The 25,855-nt window shown below is 43.6% G+C and overlaps 1 protein-coding gene across 1 annotated transcript in view; it reads left to right on the top strand.

Moving 5' to 3' along the window:
* Positions 1-20,474, top strand: part of MCF2L2 (MCF.2 cell line derived transforming sequence-like 2) — a gene marked incomplete at its 5' end in the record, with an annotated part of 214,247 nt that extends 193,773 nt beyond the window's left edge. The window contains 8 exons of the mRNA XM_081329835.1: positions 1,252-1,347; positions 4,890-4,979; positions 8,789-8,860; positions 12,413-12,499; positions 16,165-16,283; positions 16,920-17,032; positions 18,015-18,118; positions 19,893-20,474. Coding sequence (XP_081185961.1) covers positions 1,252-1,347; positions 4,890-4,979; positions 8,789-8,860; positions 12,413-12,499; positions 16,165-16,283; positions 16,920-17,032; positions 18,015-18,118; positions 19,893-19,993 — 782 coding nt within the window. The 3' untranslated portion in view covers positions 19,994-20,474. The remainder of the gene's footprint in view (positions 1-1,251; positions 1,348-4,889; positions 4,980-8,788; positions 8,861-12,412; positions 12,500-16,164; positions 16,284-16,919; positions 17,033-18,014; positions 18,119-19,892) is intronic.
* Between the last annotated feature and the right edge of the window lie 5,381 nt (positions 20,475-25,855).

The following is a 25,855-nucleotide window of genomic DNA, read 5'->3' on the forward strand; positions in this document are numbered from 1 at the left end:
GCGGTTTTGCCATGACGCATCCGGCCTGCGGGCCGGCAGCTTGACACCCTTGTACTAGACTTACACTGTATTCAACAAAATGCTTTGTATTTGTTATTTTAAGCGATCTTTAATAAACATTTCGGGGGGGTGCATTGGCCTAGTGGTTAAAATGCTTGTTGACTGGAAGGTTGGCAGTTTGAGACCCAAGTACTGCGTGATCGGGTGAGTTCCTGTTAACTTGCTCTAGCTCCTGCCAACCCAGCAGTTCGAAAGCGTGCAAATGCGAGTAGATAAATAGGCACCACTTCAGTGGGAAGGTATTAGCATTCTGTGGACTTTGGCGCATAGTCATGCTGGCCACATGACCACGAAAGTGTCTTCAGACACCGCTGGCTCCCTTGGCTAGGAAACAGAGATGAGCATCGCCCCCCCCCCCAGAGTTGGATTTGATTGGACAGGGGAAACCTTTTACCTTGAAGAACATTTCTTATTTTTGAGAACACTGTTGTCTCAATCTGGCATGTTTGTTTTCTTAAGCCGAAAAGTTATTCTCATGTTTAGTCAATGAATGGATGCTGCAGAAGTCCTGCAACAGGACCATTGTCAGCCAGCAACTTCGACTACATTGTGAAGATTCAGTAGGCAACATTGATGCCTCTTTTGTTCCACCAGTGCAGGGGTAGGCAACCTTGGCTCTTTTATGACTCGTGGACTTCAACTCCCAGAATTCCTGAGCTAGCATGGCTCAGCTTGGAAACCTCTCCCTTTCCCCTCAGCCTGGGGAAGTCCACAAGTCATAAAAGAGCCAAGGTTGCCTGCCCCTGTACTAGTGGCCCTCTTTAAACCAAAAATTCTCGTATACAAACTAAAGATAATTTTGTGATGGCTGCCGTATAAAACCTGACTGCATGTAATTCCAATGTCCGCACTTGGTTATTCTGTGGGCATTGACGTTTGCTTTTTTAAAAATTACTTTGCACTGAGTTGTCCTTTCAAGATCGCAAATCCCCCCCCTCTTCCATTTTGCTCACTAATGAAGCCCAGCTACTAAAACCCATCATCCTGTGCATGAGAATACCAGTTTGGCTCAACTGGTTCCACAGTCCCTTCCCTTCCTGGTTCCCTGCTCCACAGCCGTGGGCTCAAACTGCCTAGCCATTCTCGGTCCCTTCCCTGGCTTCCTCAAGCTTGAACCTTTGGCTGTCTTCCTAAACTGCCAGATTAACCCCTTCTGCCTTCCTTCTCTCCTCCTTCTGCCTTCTCTCCTAGCCGATTCTTCCACCAGCCTTAACCTTGAGCGCTCAGCTCTTGCTAGAAAGCGGTTTACATTACAAGGGCTTTCCAACCGCAGAGCTCTACCCAAAGGTAAAACGCCTCTCCAGCTGTCTCCATTCCATTTTACCATCTGCCATCACCGCTGCGGCTTCATTCCCACATTATTTGGTTTGTCTCATGCCCCCATCCCTCATGCACCGCGGTAAGGCTTTCTTTCCGACGGCCATCTCTTCCGTTTTGGCTGGCTGTGCATCCGTGCCTTTCACAGCGGGCTGATACATGCATGGATCAAACAAGGGGTGTTTCCCCATGCGTGCAGGTAAGCAGTTGAAAAGCTACACCCATTTCAGTCAAGACCCCTTTTAGAAAATTAACAGGTGGTCCTCAACTTACAACAGTTTGTTTAGTGACCGTTCAAAGTTACAATGGCACTGGAAAAAGTGACTTATGACCGTTTTTCACACTTAACGACCACTGCAGCATCGCCATGGTCACATGATCAAAATTCAGGTGATTGGCAACTGGTTGATGATGGTTGCAGTGTCCTGGGGGTCGTGTGATCCCCTTTTGTGACCATCTGACAATGGGGAAGCCAGATTCACTTAACAACTGTGTTAGTAACTTAACAGCTGCAGTGATTCACGCAACAAGTGGGGCAAAATTGAACTGTTGGGCCCAATTGTGATTGTAAGTCGAGGACTACCTGTATTTCTAGAAGGATTGAAATATGGAGAAATGGACTTCCTGGATTAGCTTAGCTGTAAACACAGACCACCAGCCGAGACGGTGAACAATATTCTCCGTTCAGTGTAAGGCAACTACAGGAAGCAGATGTCGTCTACTCCACTTGTAGACTGTGTTGTTATCTCTTCTTGAATTGTAAAGTTTTGTAAGTCAGGGGTCCCCAACCCCTAGGCCAGGGGTAGGCAACCTTGGCTCTTTTATGACTCGTGGACTTCAACTCCCAGAATTCCTTGAGCCAGCATGGCTAAGCATAGAAACCTCTCCCTTTTCCCTCAGCACAGCTGGCTCAGGAATTCTGGGAGTTGAAGTCCACAAGTCATAAAAGGGCCAACGTTGCCTACCCCTGCCTTAGGCCACGGGCCACAGCCCATTCGGAACCAGGCTGTGCAAGTGGCAGGTGCTCGTGCTTGAAGCTTCACTTGCGCGAATGACGAGCACACCTAGAACCATCCCTTCTCACCCCATCTCACCCCCGCCAGTCCGCCAAGCTGGAAAGGTTGGGGACCACTGCTGTAAGTCACATCTCTATATGTAACATTGGAGAGCCAGAAAGTCTCATATAGCAAAGTCTCATATGACATGATAGCAGTCTTCCAATATCTCAGGGGCTGCCACAAAGAAGAGGGAGTCAAGCTATTCTCAAAGCGCCTGAACGCAGGTCAAGAAGCAATGGATGGAAACTAATCATGGAGAGAAGCAACCTTGAACTAAGGAGAAACTTCCTGACAGTTAGAACTATTAATCAGTGGAACAATCTGCCTCCAGAAGCTGTGAATGCTCCAACACTGGAAGTTTTTAAGAAGAGACTGGACAGCCATTTGTCTGAAGTGGTATAGGGTTTCCTTTCTGAGTGGGGGGTTGGACTAGATGACCTCCAAGATCCCTTCTATTATTATTATTATTATAAAACATGAACCTGTCAGCTGAACATTCAAACTGACTGGCGCTGATGGTTGACACAGGTTGCTGCCAGCATCCTTGGTATCAACCAAGTATCTCCTTAAAATGTAAGATGTTCCGAGTAGCACAGTTTTTTGTAGCTTTGCTGGAGTTATTGCAGGAAGCTGCAGTTTCTTGATGTATTTTGCAGAGTTTTTGGACATAGTTCCCAGTGCCCCGATGACAGTGAGTATCACTGTTACACGTTTCATCCATAATTGCACAGTATTTCATAATTTTTTCCAGTTCTTTTTCTTTGACTCTGGCATCTCCTGGTACAGCGATATCTATTATTATTATTATTATTATTATTATTATTATTATTATTATTATTATTATTATTATTATTATTATTATTATTATTATTATTATTATTATTCTGTTCATTGCTGGCTATGACCTAATATTGAGATTGAGATGAATTTGAACTAGTTCAGAATGAGTACCACTAGAAGTTACAACTAAGACTTGAGAGGAATTCTAGAATAGAGCAGTTGGAGAATATAGTTATATTTTCAAAACAATTGGAAACAATTAGAAATGGAGGAGAACTGGGCTGTATCTTCGAAGTACTCGCAACTTCTTAGAGGTCTAAAACTTGATGTTATTGGAGAGAACATTCGGATTAAAATCGGTAGGGGAAATAATAAAAACAACCCTGTTATTGGTGTTTACTAATGTCCAACTAACCAAGAAGAGGATTTACTGTAATGGAAGCTTTCCAGAAGCAAAAGAGATATAATTCAAAGTGTAACATAGCAATGATAGGAGATATTGTATTACTTCAGCAGCTGCTAGAAAATAAACCTTCCAAATACGGTCCTTTCGGGATATTCCTGACTGTCTTGCCAACATCTTGTTTCTTCAAAGATGGAGGAGATAAAAGAGAACTGGCTATTTTTGATTTGGGACTAATTGATAGAGAATATTAAAGATGAAGAAATGAAAATAGCAAGAACATTGAGGGAGGGTAACAGAGTGAGCGCCTGTTACTCGTCCCAGCTTCTGCCAACCTAGCAGTTCGAAAGCACGTAAAAAATGCAAGTAGAAAAATAGGGACCACTCCGGTGGGAAGGTAACAGCGTTCCGTGCGCCTCTGGCGTCCAGTCATGCCGGCCACATGACCACGGAGACGTCCTTGGACAAGCGCTGGCTCTTCGGCTTTGAAACGGAGATGAGCACTGGCCCCTAGAGTCGGAAACGACTAGCACGCATGTGTGGGGGAACCTTTACCTTTACCTTTTTAATCATATAAAGCTGAAATTCTTAAGTGGAACAAAAACTAAAATTAAGTGTGGTTGAACAACTCTAATTTGGACTTCACAAAATGGATTATAATAAATTCTGACAATTCATTAGCAGAAAGAGCTAATAGGAGAAGATACACAAGATACTCTATATTCAGACAACACATTTAACCTGGTTATAACTTAAAAACACATTAACCCATAAACTTACCAAAGAGTTAGGATTTGCATGATGAATTAAGCCCTCCACCACTTATAAACTAATTACAGCTGAGAACCAAGAATGTGTTTGCTAGATTTTTTTTTATCAATTATCTTATGGAAACATTACCATATCTGGGCTGTAAAAAAACTATATAACCACTAGATGGCAGCAACTAATTCCACCTTTAAGGATCTCACTGCTACCTGTTAGTGAGATTCTGGCCTTTTGCAGCTAAGGTTTAGCTGTTCTAGTGGACACATTTTTTAAGTCTTCCTAGACATCAGTTTGGCAATAAAATGTGTCTTTATTGGTGATTTGGCATCACAGCAATTGGTGGAGATGCTATAAGACATTTTGAATCAAGAATGAGGAAAATTCTACTTGAAGCCCATATCATCTGAAGGGCACCGAGGCTGAGCAGAGTTTCCTTTCAATTTATTTATTCATTTTTGCATGTTTCTACCTCATCTTTAACCTGCAATTATCTGCTCTCCCAGATCCAGAATCTAAAGAGAGAGATGTTCCCCGTCGCTTTTCCTTAGCTTCCTCCATCAACACCACAACTAACACATCTGCTCTAACCAAAGGTATGGATACACTAACCCATTAGCTGCTTAACTTCCTCTACATACATTGCTGAAAATAGTGTGAACATTATACAGCAGAGCTGGTGCTCCGACTTGTAAGGCAGAGAAATGGGTTACTGTAGTAGCAAGAGGTTTATTTCCTGACAGTTAGAACAGTTAACCAGTGGAACAACCTGCCTCCAGAAGTTGTGAATGCTCCAACACTGGAAGTTTTTTTAAGAACAGACTGGACAGCTATTTGTCTGAAATGGTATAGGGTTTCCTGCCTGAGCAGGGGGTTGGACTAGATGACCTCCAAGGTCCCTTCCAACTCTGTTGTTGTTGTTGTTGGCATAACACTGTCATCTGTGTAGTTGCACCAGCAGATTAATACTCCAATAAAGCAACTCTATTAGCTGGACAACTAGTCCTCGACGTACAACTACAATTGGGACCAGATCATTTTGTTGCTAAGGATGGCACTTGTTAAGTGAGCTGTGTCCTTTTTTGCCACAGTTGTCCCAAGGATGCTTTTTTTTCCACGAGACAACTGGACTTTCTTGTTTTTCTTTGAAGATGTTTCACTTCTCATCCAAGACAGCAAAGTCCACATTTTGGACAGAGAGGACCGCTGGTTTGAAAGGGGTCAAACAGGCCGTTTATTCTATGTAAAAACTGAACAGCCCTCCCTCAACAGAGGGGAAGGGATACGACATCATCTATCTCCAGTCTACAACACAGTCCTTTCAGAAGTTCCAAGAAGGCTCCACACCCTTTTGTGCACCATTCAGGTGATCTTGAGGACACACCTCCAAGTGGCGTCAACGACTCTCTCAAAGAATGCAAATGACCAGCTGTCTGCAAGGAGTATAAATCCTTCCATTCCCCACCATCCAGTCAGAGCTGATGAAGCTTCTTGGATGAGAAGGGAAACGTCTTCAAAGGAAAACAAGAAAGTTCAGTTGCCTCCTGAAAAAAGCATCACCATGACCTGGATGACTGAGAAACTCCATAGACATTTTACCCCAGCTATTAAGTGAATCTCTGCAGTTGTTAAATGTAGCATGTGGTTGTTAAGGAAATCTGACTTTCCCCATTGGCTTGCTTCTCAGAAGCCCCCTAAAAAGGTCACAAATAGCAACCACACGACTGTGGGACGCTACAACCATTGTAAACGCATGCCTATTGCCAAGGGTCCGAATTTTGATCCCATACCTGTGGGAATGCTATGGCAGTTGTAAATGTGTTTTAACATCGAACAGTCACTGAATGAATGGATGTAAGTCGAGGACTACCTGTAATGCTATGATATAATCTTCTGATACGAATCAAGAGTCGGAGAAAAGAAAGCAACTCTTTGATTTTGATGCAGAATGCAGTCTTGATTGGTTGAGTCTTACGACAGTCATAAATAATGCTTCCTCCTCCAGAACTCAGCTTTCCAAATGGTTGATCCGTTTTCTACGCCGCTCCCGCCTCTAGTGACATGTCAGTCAGTTAGAAAAGCCAAAGGAGAGTAGTACCGTAACCCTACCAATTAATATTCTGGATATGCAGAAAGGCAATGAAGAGAGAGGAAAGCCAACTTTGTAATACTGTATGGAAAACCTTTGGATTTCCAAACATTAGTTTCTCCTGGAAACCTATGATTCAGTTTCTATCATGATATTCAGCATGCTATCGATGCTTAACTGAGTTTGGTGGGTTTCTGAAGTAAAGTGAGGTCAGCCTGGTTAACCCTTGGATGGAAAAGTTTCGGAAAATCCCAGGGCTGTTAGCTAGCCTGGGAAATAAAAAATACATCTAGAACAGACCTGCCAAACACAAGACCCGCAGGACTTAGCAGCCCGTGCACCACAGGTGGGTCCGAGCACTGCGACCACTGGGCCGATCCTCCAAGCCAGGGCCTTTCAACCAGTGGTACGGGTACCGCCTGTGGTACATTGGCACCTGGCAGGTGGTACGCGACCATCCTAAAAAAGTGGTAGCGGGGGAGGGGAATGAGCTGAACCAGTGGCATCACCGCACAAGCCTGAGCGAGAGATGGCTGGAGCTGCAGGGCTGTCAGGGCTCAGCGGAAGCGTCAGGATCAGTACCAGGCTCCAGCTGGAGCTCGGCGCTGATCCCGGCGCTTCTGCTGAGCCCAGAAGAAGCACTGATCAGCTGGAATGTTGCAGCATCTCCAGGGTCTTGTGATTTACATTCAGATGCTTGGCAACTGATTCATATTTATGACAGTCACAGTGTCCCAGGGTCATGTGAAGTGACCAAAACCTGCTGCAACCACCCAGCAGATGGGAGGGAGAATAAAAACCAAACACCCCACCCCCACCCCACCCCCGCTGCCAATCCTCAACAGAAATGCTCACAACAATGAAAACCTCGGATAGGAGGAAGAGCGCCGCCGGGCGGGCAGGCAGGCGTCTTGCTCGGCTGTGGCTTGGGGGGCACTTTTTTCACTGCCATTGTAACTTCGAACAGTCACTGAGCGAACTGTTGTAAGTCAAGGACTACCTTTACTTCATCACTTTTTTCCTTTTTGACACCTTGCCAGGCGACTGGTGGTACTTGGTTGTTGCCATATCCTAAAAGTGGTACAATGGGTGAAAAAGTTGAAAAGCCCTGCTCCAAGCAGCTGGTGGAGGCAAAGGCGGGGGGAGGCACGCAATCCAGCCTGCCGGATGCACTGGGCAGCTGGGCGGCCACCTTCCCTGTCCCAGCCACAGTAGCAAAGACAGATGGGGCTGTGGCAATGCCACATCGCAGCCCCTTGCGCGCTCAGCCCCCGTCATCCAACCTCGTCTTCCAGCGAGCGCCCGGGGAGCTCAAGGGCCAAGCAGGGCACCTGCTGCTGTCCAGGGGTTCCCCGCATGGCCCGAGAGGGTTGGCAAGGCTCCTCCAGTGGATCAGACCCCGGCACCACCCTGGTCATGACGCCTTTCGCCAGAGAACCCTGGGGGCCCCAGGCACCCAGCAACACAAGCGATGTCAAGCTGGCCACTTCCACCCTGGCCACGCCCATCCAGTCGGCTGTGACCATCCGGCCACGCCCACTCCAGCCACACCCACTCAGAAGAGTTGCTGAGATAATTGCATGAAATTACCAGGTGTGAGATGGATGCAGTTACCAAGAGCTGAGTTTGACTCAAGGACATCTTTACCATCCTAGGTTATATCTGATTAGAAACATGGTAATGCAATATATTATGTAAGGGAACAAACTTTAATGCAGGGGTCCTCAAACTTGGCCCTTTTATGACTTGTGGACTTCAACTCCCAGAGTTCCTCAGCCAGGCACGCTGGCTGAGGAATTCTGGGAGTTGAAGTCCACAAGTCATAAAAGGGCCAAGTTTGAAGACCGCTGCTTTAATGGCTAAAGCGGGGGGGGGGGGAAACTAAGGGGAAATGTAATATTTGTCAATACAAAATGTTTTATTACGGTCAACATAGTATTAGAGGCACTGTTGTCCTACCCATCTTTAGTTTCAATTGTCTACACTCAAAGAGAATACAGGGACAGAGTTCCGCTGTTAGTTGGTTAAAGTTTCGTGCAAACAGAAACTCATATATACAGTATGGGCATGAAATGTAATAATTCCTAAAACATTAAGAGAGGAGATCTAGAGATCTGGGCCCAAGTCCCTTGGTAGGAATCCTATAGTTCTTTTGATGAGCAGAAATAATTTATAAAAACAAGCTATTGGGTGGTTTGTTGCTGCTCCCGCAACAATATATTTCTTCCATCGACTGCTAAACCCCTTGCCGTGCCAAGCGAGCAGGTCTGGCATCTAACTGTATTTCCATTCTTTCTCTCTGCAAACTTCACACAGGTCCCCTTGTTCCTGCGGTTAAAGTCAAGAGGCACGAAATCAAAAGTGATCCAACTCCTCTGGGTTTTGAAGGTACAGCTCCTGAGGCCATGCATGCTGTTGACTTGTAGATTGTCCTTTCTCATATCGCCACTCACATTTCAAACCATTCTCCCAATTCCATATTGGATGAGATTTCTTCTTTGTCAGTTGATGCGTCTTACCTGTTGTATCTATTGCTGAAGACTCAAAAGGTGCTTTCTCAAGAGTGCAGAGAAGAGCAACAAAGATGATCAGGGGACTGGAGGCTAAAACATGTAAGGGACGGTTGTTGGAATTGGGTATGTCTAGTTTAATGAAGAGAAGGACTAAAGGGGGACATGATGGCAGCGTTCCAACATGTTAGGGGCTGCCCCAGAGAAGAGGGAGTCAAGCTATTCTCCAAAGCACCTGAAGGCAGGACAAGAAGCAACGGATGGAAACTGATCAAAGAGAGAAGCAACCTAGAACTAAGGAAAAATTTCCTGACAGTCAGAACAATTGATCAGTGGAACAACCTGCCTCCAGAAATTGTGAAGGCTCCAACACTGGAAGTTGTTAAGAAGAGACTGGACAGCCATTTGTCTGAAATGGTATAGGGTTTTCTGCCTGAGCAGGGGGTTGGACTAGATGACCTCCAAGGTCCCTTCCAACTTTATTATTATAATATTATTATTATTAAGAGGCAACTGGACTTTCTTTGTTTTTCCTTTGAAGACGTTTCGCTTCTCATCAGAAGTGAGCATATCAATTAGTTAAATTTAGGTTGGTTTTTTTTTTTTAAAAAAAAAGCAATCAATCGCATTTCTTCTTGTCCGGTCTCCATACCTCTCATTGTTTTGACATGAAACCCTGAAATGACATGATCAGAGGCAGCCTTAGCCTAAAAAAATTTCTACTTTTGTTCGTGGTTCAATTCATTCTACTTTTATCTATTCCTCATCTTCTTCATCCATCCTATTTGAATGATTGCAGCTTTGTCCTTCTTTGTCTTTGAGATTGCTAACTCCTGGTGATTTTGACTGCGTGCTTCCCTGTCTGATTTGAGTAGGGCCAATCTTTTTGCCTGTGCTGTGCTTGATTAATGCTAATCTTGTTTAATTTGCTAGTCAGTAATCAGGCTACATGTGTTGGCAGTCCTTTGATTACATATCATCAAGATTTAAAATGGAAATAATTCTGAATGGATATAGAGGTTCACGTGATTGATTCTAAACGGTGCCCTATTGTGACTTTTTGACTACATGCTTTCCATGTCCAAATAGCATTGACGTCTAACCTCTGACATGCTTTATGTTCTCTCTTAAAGCCAAGAATGTAAAATTACAGCATTCACTTAAGTGTGGAAGAGCGTGGATATAAAATTACTTTCTGCACAGGAGAGCTTTAATATCACTGCTCCCTCTAGTGGTAGGAAAGTTCTGTTGGTGACACCTCAAGTTATCCATGAAAATGTCAGGTGCCTTTCTCGTCTGTTCCTCTAGATATTTTGTGACTCCTGGCCTTTCCGTAGTTTGACTTAGCCATGGCACCATTTCCAGACAATAGAATGGCTCTCCCCCGTGCCCATGACAATACCTTTATCTTGATGCCAGTCCACAAGCGAGATAGACTTACAGGTAGTCCTCAACCTACGACCACAATTGAGCCCGATTATTGCTTAAGCGAGACAGTTATTGAGCGACCTTTCTCGCCACACTTTTTAAGTGAAGCATTGCAGTTGTGAAGTTAGCAACACGGTTGTTAAGTGAGTCTGGCTTCCCCATTGACTTGTCAGAAAGTCGTCCAAGCTCATTCTTTGAGTTCAAAATCTGTTGGTGTTTGCTGGGAACAGAGAGAGAAGCAAAATAAAGCAGAGGGCTTGGCAAAGGAGACACACGTTTCATGCCAGGACTGTTTTTGGTTGATTAAAGGATGCCTGGAGATAGCTACATCTCAGCAGTAGGGGAGAGTCTTAGAAGTCTCAGAATTCTAAGCAGGTAGTCCTCAACTTAGACCAATTCATTCAACAACCCAGGGCTTCCCCTCCCCACTCCCCCACAAGGCACCCCATGCTCCACATAAGGACTGCAACGGTCAGAGCCAGGATTTCATGGGTGCCTTGCTAAATAGCAGCAACAACTTTATGACCATAATTCTAGGTTCAATTGTGGTCATAAATCATGGACAACATTTCTTAAATTATCTAGAGCACACCTGGGCATTTTATGACCCCTGGACCACATCCAGCCCTTTGGCTGTTCCTGTCTTGTCCCATGTGGTTTGCTTTTATTTTGAAGGTGACTGCTATTTTTTTTTCTTTCAATTTGTGTATGTATGTGGATGTGTGCCTACACACCTTCACAACCCCCATTGATTTGGCCCTCCCCAACAGTCCCAATTTCTCAAGTGGCCTCTTGGGAAAATTAATGATCTAGAATAGCAGCCCCCAAGCAAAATCAATGGGGGAAGCTGGATTCACTTAATGACGATGTGCTTTTGGGCACTAAGGACCGGTTCCATGGAGAAAGATTTTCCGTGGACCACAGGGGGCATGGATTTGCATGCTGCCTGCATCCCAAGGATGGGGCTTTGCTTGTTTGTGTGGACCGGTTGCTGGCATGCTGTGGACCGGTGCTGGGTTGGGGACCCCTGATCTAGAAAGAAGAACTTGGAGAAGAACATTCTGGAAGGCAGACTTCCATTTCAAAAGCTGTTCATACTAGAGAGAAGATGCAATTTCCCTTATATGTAATGTCCATCACCTGTGACAAACACTTAGGATGAAGCAGAAATACCGATAGTCCTCGACTTATGACCCCCATTATGAGCAGAATTTCCACTGCTAAGCAAAGTGGTTGTGAAGTGAGTCAGACCCAATCTTACTACCATTTTTGACACAGTTGTTAAACGGTTCACTGCAGCTGTTGAGTGAAGCAATTGGTCGTTAAATGAATCCAGCTTCTCCCATTGACTTTGCTGGTCAGAAGCCAGCTGGGTAGGTCATAAATGGCGATCACGGGACTCTGGGACACTGCAGCTGCGTGCCTGGCTGAGGAATTCTGGGAGTTGAAGTCCACCAGTCATAAAAGGGCCAAGTTTGAAGACCCCCTGGGCTAAATGAATAGTTGTAAGTCAAGAATTATCTGTAATCGTTTTTTTCTTTGAGTCTCCTCTTCCGTGTTAAGCTCTAAAAAAACCTCATTTTGAAACAGGGTCCTACAGGCTAACATGATGTTTTCCCACAGTTTTGGAACAGCATTTAAAAATGTTGTGTGGAGACTCTGAAGCAGTTGGCAGAACGTGCTGTAAAATCGCCACATTCCACTGCCCTCTTCTTGTCCCTACCAAGGGGAGTTGGTTTGGCTTTCCAGTTGTCTGTGTAGCATAGACATAAGCGGGTGAGGCTTCAATTATATAGCTGAGGCTCCTATCTTGATTTTGGTTTTGGATGGCCTGTCTGTGGACTCCAGTGATCCAGAGTAAAGTAGTCCTGAAGATGCCTGTTTTCCTTAACACAATCTTTGAAATTTGTCAAGGAAGGTTTGCATGCTCACCATTTCGTCTTTTAAGATGGATGCCAAACAGCATTTTTAAAATTATAGAATACTCTGCTTCCTATCCCAGATGCCTTTGAAAGCACCTTCTTGGCTCAAGCTAACTCCAACGCCGTTTCCTCTACAAGAGCGGTACCCAGATCAGCTTCACAGACAGGTAAAAAGAAATCAGAGTATTCTTTTTAAGATCAGATGTGCATGTTATTAAGAACATCTTTTTTTGGGGGGGGGAAAGATCTGGTACGGAGGAAATTTATCTGGGTTAGCCCCATGAAATGGACTGGAACTCGTTTACACAAGAAGAAGCCTTAGTTTCTTAAATGTGCTCTCACCACTTGACTGGGGTTTGTGCCAGAAGCCTCCAGATTGACTGAAGCATGACAATCATTTTTATTTCCTATTGACCACCTAAACTCTTTTTTCTACCATCGACTTCCGTCGTATTTTACTGATCCTTCCTTTTTTTTCCTCCCCAGTTTGGAAATCATAAACTCTTCAGAGTGTTGATTTATCTATGTTGTTTCATGAGTCCAGTTGATTCCTGGTGACTTTATGAATTCAGTGCAGTTTTCTTGGCAACGCGGTTGAAATAGTTTGCTGTTGTCTTCTTCTGGGATGTTTTTTCCTAACTTCCCAGCCTCTGGGGTTCTCTGAGGTCTCCCATGAAAATATTGACAACTGGCTAAACCCAAGAAAGTTCAAGCAGCGATTGTCATTTTTAGAATACACCTCATGCATTGCTGATATTCTCATTGTGCTGTCAACGATTATAAGACGCCAGTGGCTCGTGTCCTACCACCATGAGCCAGAGTGAGCTGCCATCACTTGCCTCAGCTTCTGCCAACCTAGCAGTTTGAAAGCATGTAAATGCAAGTAGATTAATAGGTACCACTTCAGTGGGAAGATAACAACGTTCCGTGTTTCACCGTACGCTTTGTGCTACAGCATGATGTCATGCTAGTCACATGACTGCGGAAATGTCTGAACGGTGCTGGCTCGATGGCTTAAAGAAACGGAGATGAGAACTGACCCCTAAAGTTGGCTATGACTAGTGGAATAAAACCCAGAGCGACACCTTTGTGTTTTGTCACGATTATCACTTTCAGAAGAAATACCTATTTTGATTCAGACACAATGGCCTTCAATAAAGTGATGTTCTCCAAGTGTGTTTAACTGCCTGACTGAGCCAATACAGGATAGGACACAATTCCACTTTTAATTCATCTCCTCTTCCAAAAATTCCTAAATATTATACGTCACATGTTTTAGAAGCTGGCTGACAATTAACTGTCTAACTTTGATGGACCGGCGTTGTTTTTTTTTTAGAAAAAAAACAATCTTATAAACAAAAGCAACAAATTAGCACTATATAAGATCTCTTAAGTTCTCTATTATTTTTAAAGCGAAGAGCCTATTATGATATTTACCTTGCTATAATTTTGTTCTGCATCTTTCCTTTTCTTGTGTTCACCTTTCCTGTCTTTTAGTTCTTAGTTCAAATAATCTTATAATTTGATGGGTAGAAATCAAACAGGTAATTAAAATGTGATGTAAATTGTGGGAAGGTTTATATAGAATATATTTCAATGGGTTGTTTGAAAAAAGTGAATTTATCATTGGCGGAAAATGAACAGAGTATGTTTCCTTTTAATAAACTGGGAAACATTTTGTCACCTCAAGTCCTTCTGCCAATAGGAATTGTCTCCAAAGTTCTCCGCCGATTTGTATTCTAATGTTTTTTGACATCTTTATCAAGAGAAGGATTTAGCTGGCTTCTTTCCATTTCCTTGAACCATGAATAAACTTATTCTGCCACCTATATAATCTGTGAAGAAAAGGATCTGTATCGTTCACCAAAATAGCTGCTAAATCAATCTAGAAATAATGCCTCTTGTTAACAATATTACTCTGGCAATAGGCCATTTGAATTTTTTGTAAGGGCAACTGAGTCATAGCTTTCCTCCCACGAAACTGATATAATTTTGTGCTCCCCTGATTCCACAAGTAAGCCTTGGGTGCTTTTGTGCAAATGAGTGTGCAGACTAAGAATGCTGTGATTCAAAATATTGGTTGCTGGCAATCAACACACAGCATACCATGTCAACAAACACGGCCTTCTTTTGCAGGGCTCCTAGGCTGTAGGATACACTTCCTAATCCTCTCCACCCATTGTTTGGAAAGATCGCAAAAAACAGATCTTCCACTGAGATACTAATTTCCCTTATATCAGTATTATAATTGAAGATTGGGTTAATTGATATTTTGTAGTGTATGGTGGTTAAGGCATGAAAGCTGGCTGGGTGACTTTGGGCCAATCATCAGGAGACTGAGAGTTCTAGTCCCACCTTAGGCATGTAAGCCAGCTGGGTGACTTTGGGCAAATCACCAGGAGACTGTGAGTTCTAGTCCCACCTTAGGCATGAAAGCTGGCTGGGTAACTTTGGGTCAATCATCAGGAGACTGAGAGTTCTAGTCCCACCTTTGGCATGTAAGCCAGCTGGGTGACTTTGGGCAAATCACCAGGAGACTGGGAGTTCTAGTCCCACCTTAGGCGTGAAAGCTGGCTGGGTGACTTTGGGCCAATCATCAGGAGACTGTGAGTTCTAGTCCTGCCTTTGGCATGTAAGCCAGCAGGGTGACTTTGGGCCAATCACCAGGAGACTGGGAGTTCTAGCCCCTCCTTGGACATGAAAGCCAGCTGGGTGACTTTAGGCCAGTCACCTTCTCTCAGCCCAACCCACCTCACATGGTTATTTTAGGGGAAGTACGAGGAGGAACGAGTATCATATATTATATTTTAAGTTGCTTATAAAGTAATAAAGGCAGGATTAAAAAAAATCAAATAAATAAACCTACCTTGGCTGTGGAAGAAACAGGTTAGAAATTAAGTCAGTCAATCAATTATTGAAAAACAGGTGAAAAGCAAAAATAAAATAAAATAAATCTCCACTTGGAAAGACGTTTCCCTTCCTTTTATGATAGAAAATGCCTTATCCTCTGGGTTCACCCCTTCCTGATTTGCATGGATAGAAGCTCTCATTTTTCAATTGTTGGGTTTAAAGCCTTGTGCATCACCCCGAGTCACTGTTGCAACACGGGCAACCATATGAATTATTTCAGTAAAGAAAGAATCAAATTACTTTTATCAATGAATGCGTATATTATTAAGCACCACTAGAGTCAGAGGAAAAGGGACACGGTGGCTGAGTGGGTTAGGATGCTAAGCTTGTTGATCAGAAGATCGGCAGTCTGGCGGGTCGAATCCCGAGTGCCGCGTAACAGAGTGAGCGCCTGTTACTCGTCCCAGCTTCTGCCAACCTAGCAGTTCGAAAGCACGTAAAAAATGCAAGTAGAAAAATAGGGATCACTACGGTGGGAAGGTAACAGCGTTCCGTGCGCCTTTGGCGTCTAGTCATGCCGGCCACATGACCACGGAGACGTCCTCGGACAAGCGCTGGCTCTTCGGCTTTGAAACGGAGATGAGCACCGGCCCCTAGAGTTGGAAATGACTAGGACTTATGTGCGGGGGAACCTTTACCTTTAATTTTAGAGTCGGAGGAGAAAGTTGGCTAATCTCGTTCATCAAGAACGGAAGAAATTAAAACAAGGATGTAGCCAGACGTAGGCACTAAGGCTGAGCAGCACAGAAACTCCAGCAGCAACCCAGGAAGCTCTGAGCAACAGAAGGCATGCAATACTGATTTGGGGAATTGAATTTGGGGCTGCTATTGTTATTATTATTATTTTTACCAGACTCCTTCTATCTTATCTAAAACACAACAGGAGCTAATGCCAACTGCTGCGTTTTGTTTTTTAATGAAGGTTGGCCTAGGAGACAGATGCCATCGCTAGATACATTTGAAGACTTCGAAGCCATTCCGTCCAGCACTGAGGACCTCTCAAACTCTTCAGACCTGGAGGAAGACAGCCACCCTTCTAATGTAGGTAACATCCTTCTGACCTTCATGCAAGATCTAGACCAGGGTTCTTCAAACTTGGCAACTTGAAGACTTGTGGACTTCAGCTCCCAGAATTCCTCAGCCAGCTGTGGCTGGCTGAGGAATTCTGGGAGTTGAAGTCCACAAGTCTTCAAGTTGCCAAGTTTCGAGACCCCAGATCTAGACATGTCAGAAAAACTAGTTCTGCACACTCAGTCTACAGGGCTGTTTCCAAGATTGTTGTGTACTGGGTTCTTTGCAGCAAGAGGAGACGAGGCGAGAGAGTTCAGGCAGGAACATGCTTTATTGAATGCAGGAACTGAACTGCTAACCAAGGCTTCTAAGCTGAAGCCAGCTGGCTCAGGAATTCTGGGAGTCGAAGTCCACAAGTCATAAAAGAGCCAAGTTTGCCTAACCCTGGACTAGTCACTAGAAAACCTCCAAGGTCCCTTCCAACTATTCTGTTCATTGCTGTACCAAATATTGTAGAATGTAGATTGTTTATATTTATAATATTTTATACTTCCCTTCTATTTTTCTAGGATGACTTATATTAATGAACATTTGCAGTGCATCAGTAAAATACCACTGGCTACTTTTGGGAATAATTATCTGTGGCTTGCTTTTATTCAATTTTAGGGATCAAATCTATACCGAGTAGAAGGAAGTTTTGACACCTGTTTCCCAGACTCCCTCACTTTAGAGGAGGGAGATCTAGTGGAGTTTATTCAAGAAGGAGAGAATGGGCAATGGTAAGTAAATGATATACCTGCTCATAGAATTTTTAAATCATAATTACAGAGGGGAAAAATACTTTCCTCTGGGTTCTTGGCTGAATCTTGAAAAAAACACAAATTGAAAGAGAAGGCAGGCAGGCAGGATTATTTTATCTGGAAGAAAAATTTCTTTAATGATATTAGATGAATTTGTAATTGATTTTGGACGTGTCTCTGAGCATTTCCCAACCTCTGATTGCTTTCTGCAACAAGTATTTTTATGTGGACTAACTTTATAATCCTATATTAACTCAGAAGGATTGCATGATATATACTAGTGGTGGCGAACCTATGGCACGTGTGCCAGAGGTGGCACTCAGAGCCCTCTCTGTGGGCACGCGCGCCGCCGCTGCTGCCAGCAACTTGCACAGGTCCATTAGGCCACCACCGCCACCCGGAGCAGCAGCCCCACCCAGCACAAAGGAGGCAAAGCAGGCGGCTAGCAAGCTTGAGTAGAGGTGGTAGAACACGCCCACCACCAGCAAGCCAAAGGCCACTCCGAGCAGGGAAAGCCAGATCCCCATCGGCGCCATGGCCCCCCAGTCCCAGCTAGGATTGCGTGCCTCCCCGCATCTATGCTGGTCCTTCTGCCCACTGCCCCACCTGCCAGAGACCCCCTAGATCTCCCAAAACCCTGCCCAGCCCCCACAGGCATCCCCCCATGAGCAACATTGAGGTGGCCATGCCCACCCCAGCCGCGCCCACCCAGTCTGCCGTGACAACCGCAGCCATGCCCACCCAGTGGGCCACGCCCACCCAGTGTGCCACACCCCCATGCCTCCCCTGAGGACACCACAATGCTGATGCGGCCTTGGCACTTTGCGATAAATAAGTGGGTTTGGGGCTGTGGTTTGGGCACTCAGTCTCTAAAAGGTTTGCCATCACTGCTATATACAGTACCAGCAGTGGATGACATGTGAAAAAAGGGAAATTAATTTTTTTTCCCCTCTAAACTCAGGTTAGTAAAGAAGCTAGTTTCGGAAAAAACAGACTGGATACCTTCCAGTTTGTTACAACCAGCAGAAGCTGAAGCCAACAGCACTTGTAGAATCAGCAATTCAGGTAACCCATAGGAAAGTTTGAAAAGTTTTATATTTGTTATTTAATTGTGCGCACTTGACTTCCTATGCAGTAAAAAAAATCTGGCATATTGTTTCTTGGGGAAGACAGAACATTGGTGAACTGGACTATTCTTATCATATTAATTAATTTATTTATTATTTATTAATTTAATTTGTATACCGCCCTTCTCCCGAAGGACTCAGGGCGGTGAACAGGGCAATACATAATAAAAACAAGATACAAAAATTAAAAATTATTAAAATGTGCTCATTATCCCCAAACTGAGGGGACACAGAGAGGCACCTCAAATTAACAAACCAGTAGCAACATCAGTAAGCCACAGAGCTTTCTTCGTTCATCCTCATCCAGGCCCCCCTCAACGAAATTGCTTTTTGAAGCCAAATCCAAAATCTTACGTGTCTTGCCATCTTCACTCAGTAATCTATTGTTTTCAAATTCTACCTTCCAAGTTAATAGGCCTAAAATGTCTTTCAGTCATGCTTTTGGGAGAAGTAAATAATGTCGGTAGACCTTTACTAATCATGAAGAACAAGTAAAGAGTTAAGAAAGGAGGGTGCAGAACTCTTCATTTGCAGGTGAGATAAGCATGAGAGGGAAGAAAGAGGCAATGGGATGGAATATTAATGAAAAATGCAACTTTCTACAGGTAGTCCTCGATTTACAACCATTCATTTAGTGAAACGAACAGCACTGAAAAAGGTGACTTGGTCATAAGTCCATTTCCCACCCTTATGACCTTTGCAGCAAGCCCACGGCCATGTGATCAAAATTCAGAATGCTTGGCAACAGGTTCATATTTATGACTCTTGCAGTGTCCTGGGATCATGTGATCCCCTTTTGTGACCTTCTACAAAATCAGTGGGGAAGCTAGAGTCACTGAACAGCTGTGTTACCAACTTAACAGCTGCAGTGATGCACTGAACAAATTTGACAAGAAAGGTCCTAAAATGGGGCAAAGCCCACTTAACAACTTGTCTCACTTAGCCACATACATTTGGGGCTCAATTTGTGGTTTGTAAGTCAAGGACTACCTGTATTGTGAGCGTCTTTCAGTTGAAGAAGAGTTTCAAGGTTGTATTGGTGGCTGATTACCAAGAAGGAATCTCTGGCAGAAAAGTGACACCTGGGACAGCTTCCACATAGGTATCATGTCACCCCTCACCCTTCTCTTCATCAAACTACACATACCCAATTCCAGCAACCGTTCCCTATATGTTTTAGCCTCCAGTCCCCCAATCATCTTTGTTGCTCTTCTCTGTACCCTTTCTAGAGTCTCGACATCTTTTTTACATCGTGGTGACCAAAACTGGATGCAGTATTCCAAGTGTGGCCTTACCAAGGCATTGTAAAGTGGTATTAGTACTTCACGTGATCTTGATTCTATCCCTCTGTTAATGCAGCCTAGCACTGTGTTGGCTTTTTTGGCAGCTGCAGCACACGGCTGGCTCATATTGAAGTGATTGTCCACTAGGACTCCGAGATCCCTCTCACAGTTGCTACTACCTTGCTCGATAGTAAGAAGAGACTGGACAGCCATTTGTCTGAAATGGTATAGGGTTTCCTGCCTTAGCAGGGGGTTGGACTAGATGACCTCCAAGGTCCCTTCCAACTTCTTCTTCTTCTTCTTCTTCTTCTTCTTCTTCTTCTTCTTCTTCTTCTTCTTCTTATTATTATTATTATTATTATTATTATTATTATTATCTTTAAAAATTAAATCAGCATTATTGATACTGTTGGTGCATTCCCTTTTCAGATGTCTACAGCGATACTCACAGCTCTGCATCCACAAACTCAGATATGAAGGTGGGGGAGCTGAACAGAAGCTTAACAGCTGGACAAAAAGCTGGAAGCTGAACAGACCAGAAAGCATCTCCTCAGGGATCAATCTTCTCTGTTTACCTGCAGATGCTGGACCAAATTGCCTTTTCCCAAAGCTCCGGATTTCACAATTTAATATTTTGTCAACGTGAAACAGATTAAAAGAAAATTTAAAAAAAAAGAAGTCTTGCCGAGCTAGTAAATTTCAAAATAAGTTAAACTTCAAAGATGTCCGAGTTACCTTATTATTCAGCAAAACACACCCATTGTATGCTTCTTCTTCTTTCTTTTTTTTTTGTTTGTTTGTGCACTGCATTTCTGAAGGTTGAAATTAGCCTAAATTAAATGGACAACAACAGATCGTTATACACCCGCAGCCTCGGGTCGGAGTGCTGGATTCTTGAAACTCAGATCACCAAGGATCCTCAAGATGATGCTGTGTCGGGCAAGAATGCCTTGTGTTCCTTCGCCAGTTTGGATCAGCTGCTCAGCCAGCTTTCCGTGGCTCGATCTAACTTACGTGGCTATTATTTCAAGACAATCAGAAACAGGGCAGGGCCCAAAAGAGGAAGCTGAGCAACGATGAAGAAAAGTGCAATTCCTGAATCTGAGCCAAAGGTTACACTTTTGCACCAACAGCGAAAGGTGTAACTCACTTTGGGTTACGTGTAATCTTTTTTGTCTACAGGGTGTTTTGGATGCTAACCGCAAGCAAATAAGTAGCTTGAAACTCAAAAAGGGGAGGAGGAGGAAAGGGCTTTCATGAAGGCAATTATGGGATGTGGCATCAACAAGGCAGCTTTGTCCCCTCCAGAGGTTTTGCATCCAATGCTGAGAGTTCTGTCTAATGCTGCATTTCAGTGTTTTACACTTGTGTAGAATGCATTTGGGCATTTTCTTATGCTGGGCTCTGGGTTAGAATACAGAGTTTCTTCCCCACCCCATCCTACCCCAATATTTAATGCATCCCATATAATGTTTCCCCTCCCCCACCCCCAACATTGAGGTACTTGCAAAGGGAGTGATTGCCAAGGAGAATATGTTGTCTTTTGAAAGTTACTTGTCATATTTCAGAAGGGAAAAAAGCATTGCAGCCCTCTGAACAATATCATGAGTTGCCATAGGCATACAATGAAATCAGCCTGGTCCAGTTTAAAGCTTCAGAGGCTGTCATCCTGCTTGAAGAATACAGAACAATAGAGTTGCAAGGGGCCTTGGAGGTCTTCTAGTCCAACCCCTATAGAAGACTCTATCCAGTGTTTCTCAGTCTTGGCTGGCTGTGGAATTCTGGGAGTTGAAGTCCACATGTCTTCAAGCAGCCAAGGTTGAGAAACATTAGGGGTGGGCAACCTTGGCTCTTTTATGACTCGTGGACTTCAACTCCCAGAATTCCTGAGCCACTGAATTCTGGGAGTTGAAGTCCACGAGTCATAAAAGAGCCAAGGTTGCCTACCCCTCCATTCTGGACAAACAGCTGTCCGACCTCTTCTTGAAAACCTCCAGTTTTTAATTTAAACTCTAGGCCAGGGGTCTTCAAACTAGGCCATTTTATGACTGGCTGAGGAATTCTGGGAGTTGAAGTCCACAAGTCATAAAAGGGCCAAGTTTGAAGACCCCTGCTCTAGGCATTGCAGTTTGCAGGATCCAAAGCACGTGTCAGCACCAGAGGGAGGAAATTACATGTGAAAGTGTTTTTGCATGAAGACTTCAGTTTGATGGCCAAGGGGAAAATCAGGTTCTACAAATCAGCTAGTAGTGTCATGATCCAAACATATTTTTTTAACATAGGAGTGGGGTGACTTGAGTGCTATATAAAAGTCTGGTCAATCAAGAGAAATCTAAAGATTCTTATCCAATCTTGAATGTGGCAACACCACATAAGTTGCATTTCTAGGCTCTTAGCAACGGCCCAAGTGATGCGCCTTTCAGATTGCATGCCTCTTGATAGGTTTGGCTGATTGTGGAATCCCGCCATAAAACCTCAAAATTTTTCCTGGAATAATGCTTTGTCCTGCAAGGCTAGGCTGAAATGTTACGCCATTTTCCTGCTAACAGAATAACAGAGTTGGAAGGGACCATAGAGGTCTTCTAGTCCGACCCCCTGCTCAAGTAGGAAACCCTATACCGTTTCAGACAAATGGTTGTCCAATTTCTTCTTAAAATTTTCCAATGTGGAGCACCCATAACTTCTGGAGGCAACTCATTCCACTGATTAACTGTTCTCACTGTAAGGAAATTTCTCCTTTAGATCTAGGTTGCTTCCCTCTTTGATAAATTTCTCAGTCGCTCATGCCCTAATCACCTCATAAGTTGATTATTACAATGTGCTCTACGTGGGGCTGCCCTTGAAGACTACTGACTACCCCATAGCTGCTGCCCTTCAGAATAACAGAGATGGAAGGGACCTTGGAGGTCTTCTAGTCCAATCCTCTGCTTGAGCAGGAAGCCTTATACCATTTCAGACCAATAGTTGTCCAATCTCTTCTTAAAGAGCACTCACAACTTCTGCAGGCAGGTCATTCCACAGATTGATTGTCCTCAGTGTAAGGAAATTTCTCCTTAGTGCTTGGTTGGGTCTGTCCTTGATTACATCCATTGCTTCTTGTCCTGCTTTCAGGTGCTTTGGAGAATAGGTTGACCCCCCCCCCTCTGCTAAATTTAGTTTAAGGCAGTGGTCCTCAAACCTTTCAGCTCATCGACCCCTTCATGAAGTTTATGATCATTTATCAATCCCCAAATATTTATTATATGAAAACAATGAATACAACTTTAATTAGTAGTGCTACAAATAATAATAATAATAATAGCTACTACATAAGCAATTCCCTGGATAGTTCCATCAACCTTTGGAGGTCAATACTGACCACTTTGGAACCTTGGTTTAGGGCAGGGATGTCCAACTTGTTAACTTTAAGACCTGAGGGCTTCAACTAGAATTCCTCAGCCAGTCACGTTGCTGCAGGAATTCTGGGAGTTGAAGTTCACAGGTCGTAAAGGGGCCATATTTGCCTACTCCTGGGCTAGTGGTACAGGGAAGCCTTGCTAATGCTTGCCTGGTGCAAGGGCTCATGGGATACCAGATGTTCCTGGAGAAGGAAGGTGGGGACTTCGTCTTCCTAAAGTGGGTGCTGGAGACAGAGAAGCTGAGAAATACTAGCTGGGCAATTCTGTGAGTTGAAGTCTACAAGTCTTAAAAGTTGCCAAGGTTGGACAACTCTTTCTTAGGAGTTTTAAAATCCAGATGGTCACTGGTATTTCCTTCAAGCAAACAGCCAAACAGTATGAGACAAGAATGTCGTCTTGTGATATATACTGGTTCTTTAAACCAGGGGTCTCCAACGCTTGGCAACTTTAAGACTTGTGGACTTCAACTCCCAGAATTCCTCAGCGAACTATGCTGGCTGAGGCATTCTGGGAATTGAAGTCCACAAGTCTTAAAGTTGCCAAGGTTGGAGACTCCTGCCTTAAATCAGGCATGTATGATAAGACTTGTAATGATAGATTGTAACTTTAAAGCAGTGCTTGTCAACCTCAACAACTTTAAGACAATTCAGCAAGCAGGGGAATTCTGGGAGTTGGAGTCCACCCATCTTAAACTTGCTGAGGTTGACAAACACTGATCTAAACAATGGGAATTCCCATTGGGGTGTCTTTCAATTTCTGATCTGCTTTCCCAACTACTACACCCGTTGATCAGGATTCACACCGACAACAATCTTGAGGCATGTGAAAAGAAAGAAAGAAAAAAAAAGATTGCCTGCATCACAATTTGGCAAGAGAAGCCTGTATGCAAATGCCTGGTTTTCTGTCTGTTTGTATTTGTAAGACGATGCCTGTTACACACACACACATTCCAGGGCCCTTTTGTGTTTCCTGGATCAGGAGACTTGTCACATTGTTTTTTGTGGGTTTTTTTAAAAACCCTTATACTGCCCACTTTTTGTGACATGATTAGGAGGTTTTAAATTTGCAAAAAGTGGCAATGAAATGCAGTTGAACTCAGTGTTCATTACAGGGCATATTTCTGCCCTTACAGAAGGGAGACGGTGTTCAGACACAATGGGTAGATTTACGTACAACAGACTCTGGCACCTTCTAGCTAGATTTGCATTACAATCCCTAGCTTTCCCTTTCTTTCCTTAAAGACACTGAACAGCTCGGAAAAACATCTGGGGATTAGAAAGACACCACACTACAGGTAATCCTCTACTTCAGGGGTCTTCAAACTTGGCCCTTTTATGACTCGTGGACTTCAGCTCCCAGAATTCCTCAGCCAGGCACGCTGGCTGAGGAATTCTGGGAGTTGAAGTCCACGAGTCACAAAAGGGTCAAATTTGAAGACCCCTGCTCTACTTACAACCATGTGTTTAGCAGCCATTCAAAGTTACAATAGTACTGAAAAATGTTACTTCCGACCGGGCCTCACACTTATGACCATTGCAACATCCCCACATCACATGGTCAAAATTCGGGTGCTAGGCAACCTGAATATATATATTTATAATAGTTGTAGCATCCTGGAATCACTTAAAGTCAATAAGGGAAGCCAGATTAACTTAACAACTGCGTGAATCCCTTAGCAAGTGCAGTGATTCACTTAAGAACCATGGGAAAAACATGGTAAAATTGGGGCATGACTCACTGAACAACCACCCTGCTTACCAATGAAACCTCTAGTTCCAATTATGGTCACAAGCTGAGAACTACCCATATTTAAAATCCTCATCTATACTGCGAGTGTTAGTCCCACCCAGAGCTGCTAAATTCTGCTGCTAAAACTCCTTCTGCAAATGTTATTTTCGGGGGCCTTCTGCAGGAAAGGAAGGATTTGTTAAAAAAAAGAAAGCTCGAGATGGCGGCCATGGCCCCCTAATCAAAGCCCCACCCCCTTTTTATACATATCACATAAAAGGGGCGGGGCTTTGGTTGCATCCTCTGGATGGCCACCCTCTTGAGTTGGTTATCTCTCCTCTGCAGATGCCCTTGATTACATGGCCCAAGATTTGTAATTTTTAAATTTGTTTTCCACGTTGAAGATAATGTTATTTGTGGTTCATCATTGCTGGAAGAGAGGCAGGGAAATTCTGCTTTCTTCTCTCATTTCTTGTATCAGGACCGAATGTATGAATGTACTTCGAAAATGTGTGTTTGTGTGAAGCTGAACTTTCTGTAAATAGACCATTACAAACTGTGTCAAACCAGTCCTTGTTTTGACTTTCTAAGAATTATAAATACCATGTTACAAAATGCCTTGTGATCTTTTTCCTTACTTTTAAGTGTGACATGAAGCTAAGATCAATCCATCTGGGAAGATAAAATCAAAACATAAAGAAGCAAAGGAGATTGGTGTTAATCAACCGAATCCATTGTTTCTTTTTTTTCCCTTTTGTTAAACGCAACAGCAAGATTATTGGGAGGGTAGGCAGAGTACCTTGCCCTTTTGCCCATTTTTGAAAGAAAAATCTTTCTGAAAGTTAACTTTGATTGGGAGGAGCCTATCTAACAAAAATTATGTAAACACCGCTGTCATTATGAAAACATGACAGCGACAGAGTTCTGAAGGAGCTGGCAGATGTCTCAGAACCGTTGCACCACATCTTTTAAAAATCCTGGAGCACCGGGGAAATACGTGGGGATTGGAAAAGGGCTGATGTGGTTCCCATCTTCAAGAAAGGAAAAAAAAACAGACCCAGAAGATACAGACCGATCAGTTTAACATCAATGCCTGGGAAGATCCTAGAAAAGATAATCAAAAAACAGATCTGGGAACAACTAGAAGCAAACAAAGTTATACCTAATAGCCAACATGAGTTTGTCAAAAACAGATCATGCCAAACCAATCTTATTTCATTCTTCAATAAAGTGACTAAACTGGTAGACCAGCGAAATGCTGTGGAC

The sequence above is a fragment of the Vipera berus genome (genome assembly GCF_964194415.1).
Source record: "Vipera berus genome assembly, chromosome: 5".
NCBI classification, from domain to species: Eukaryota; Metazoa; Chordata; class Lepidosauria; order Squamata; family Viperidae; genus Vipera; species Vipera berus.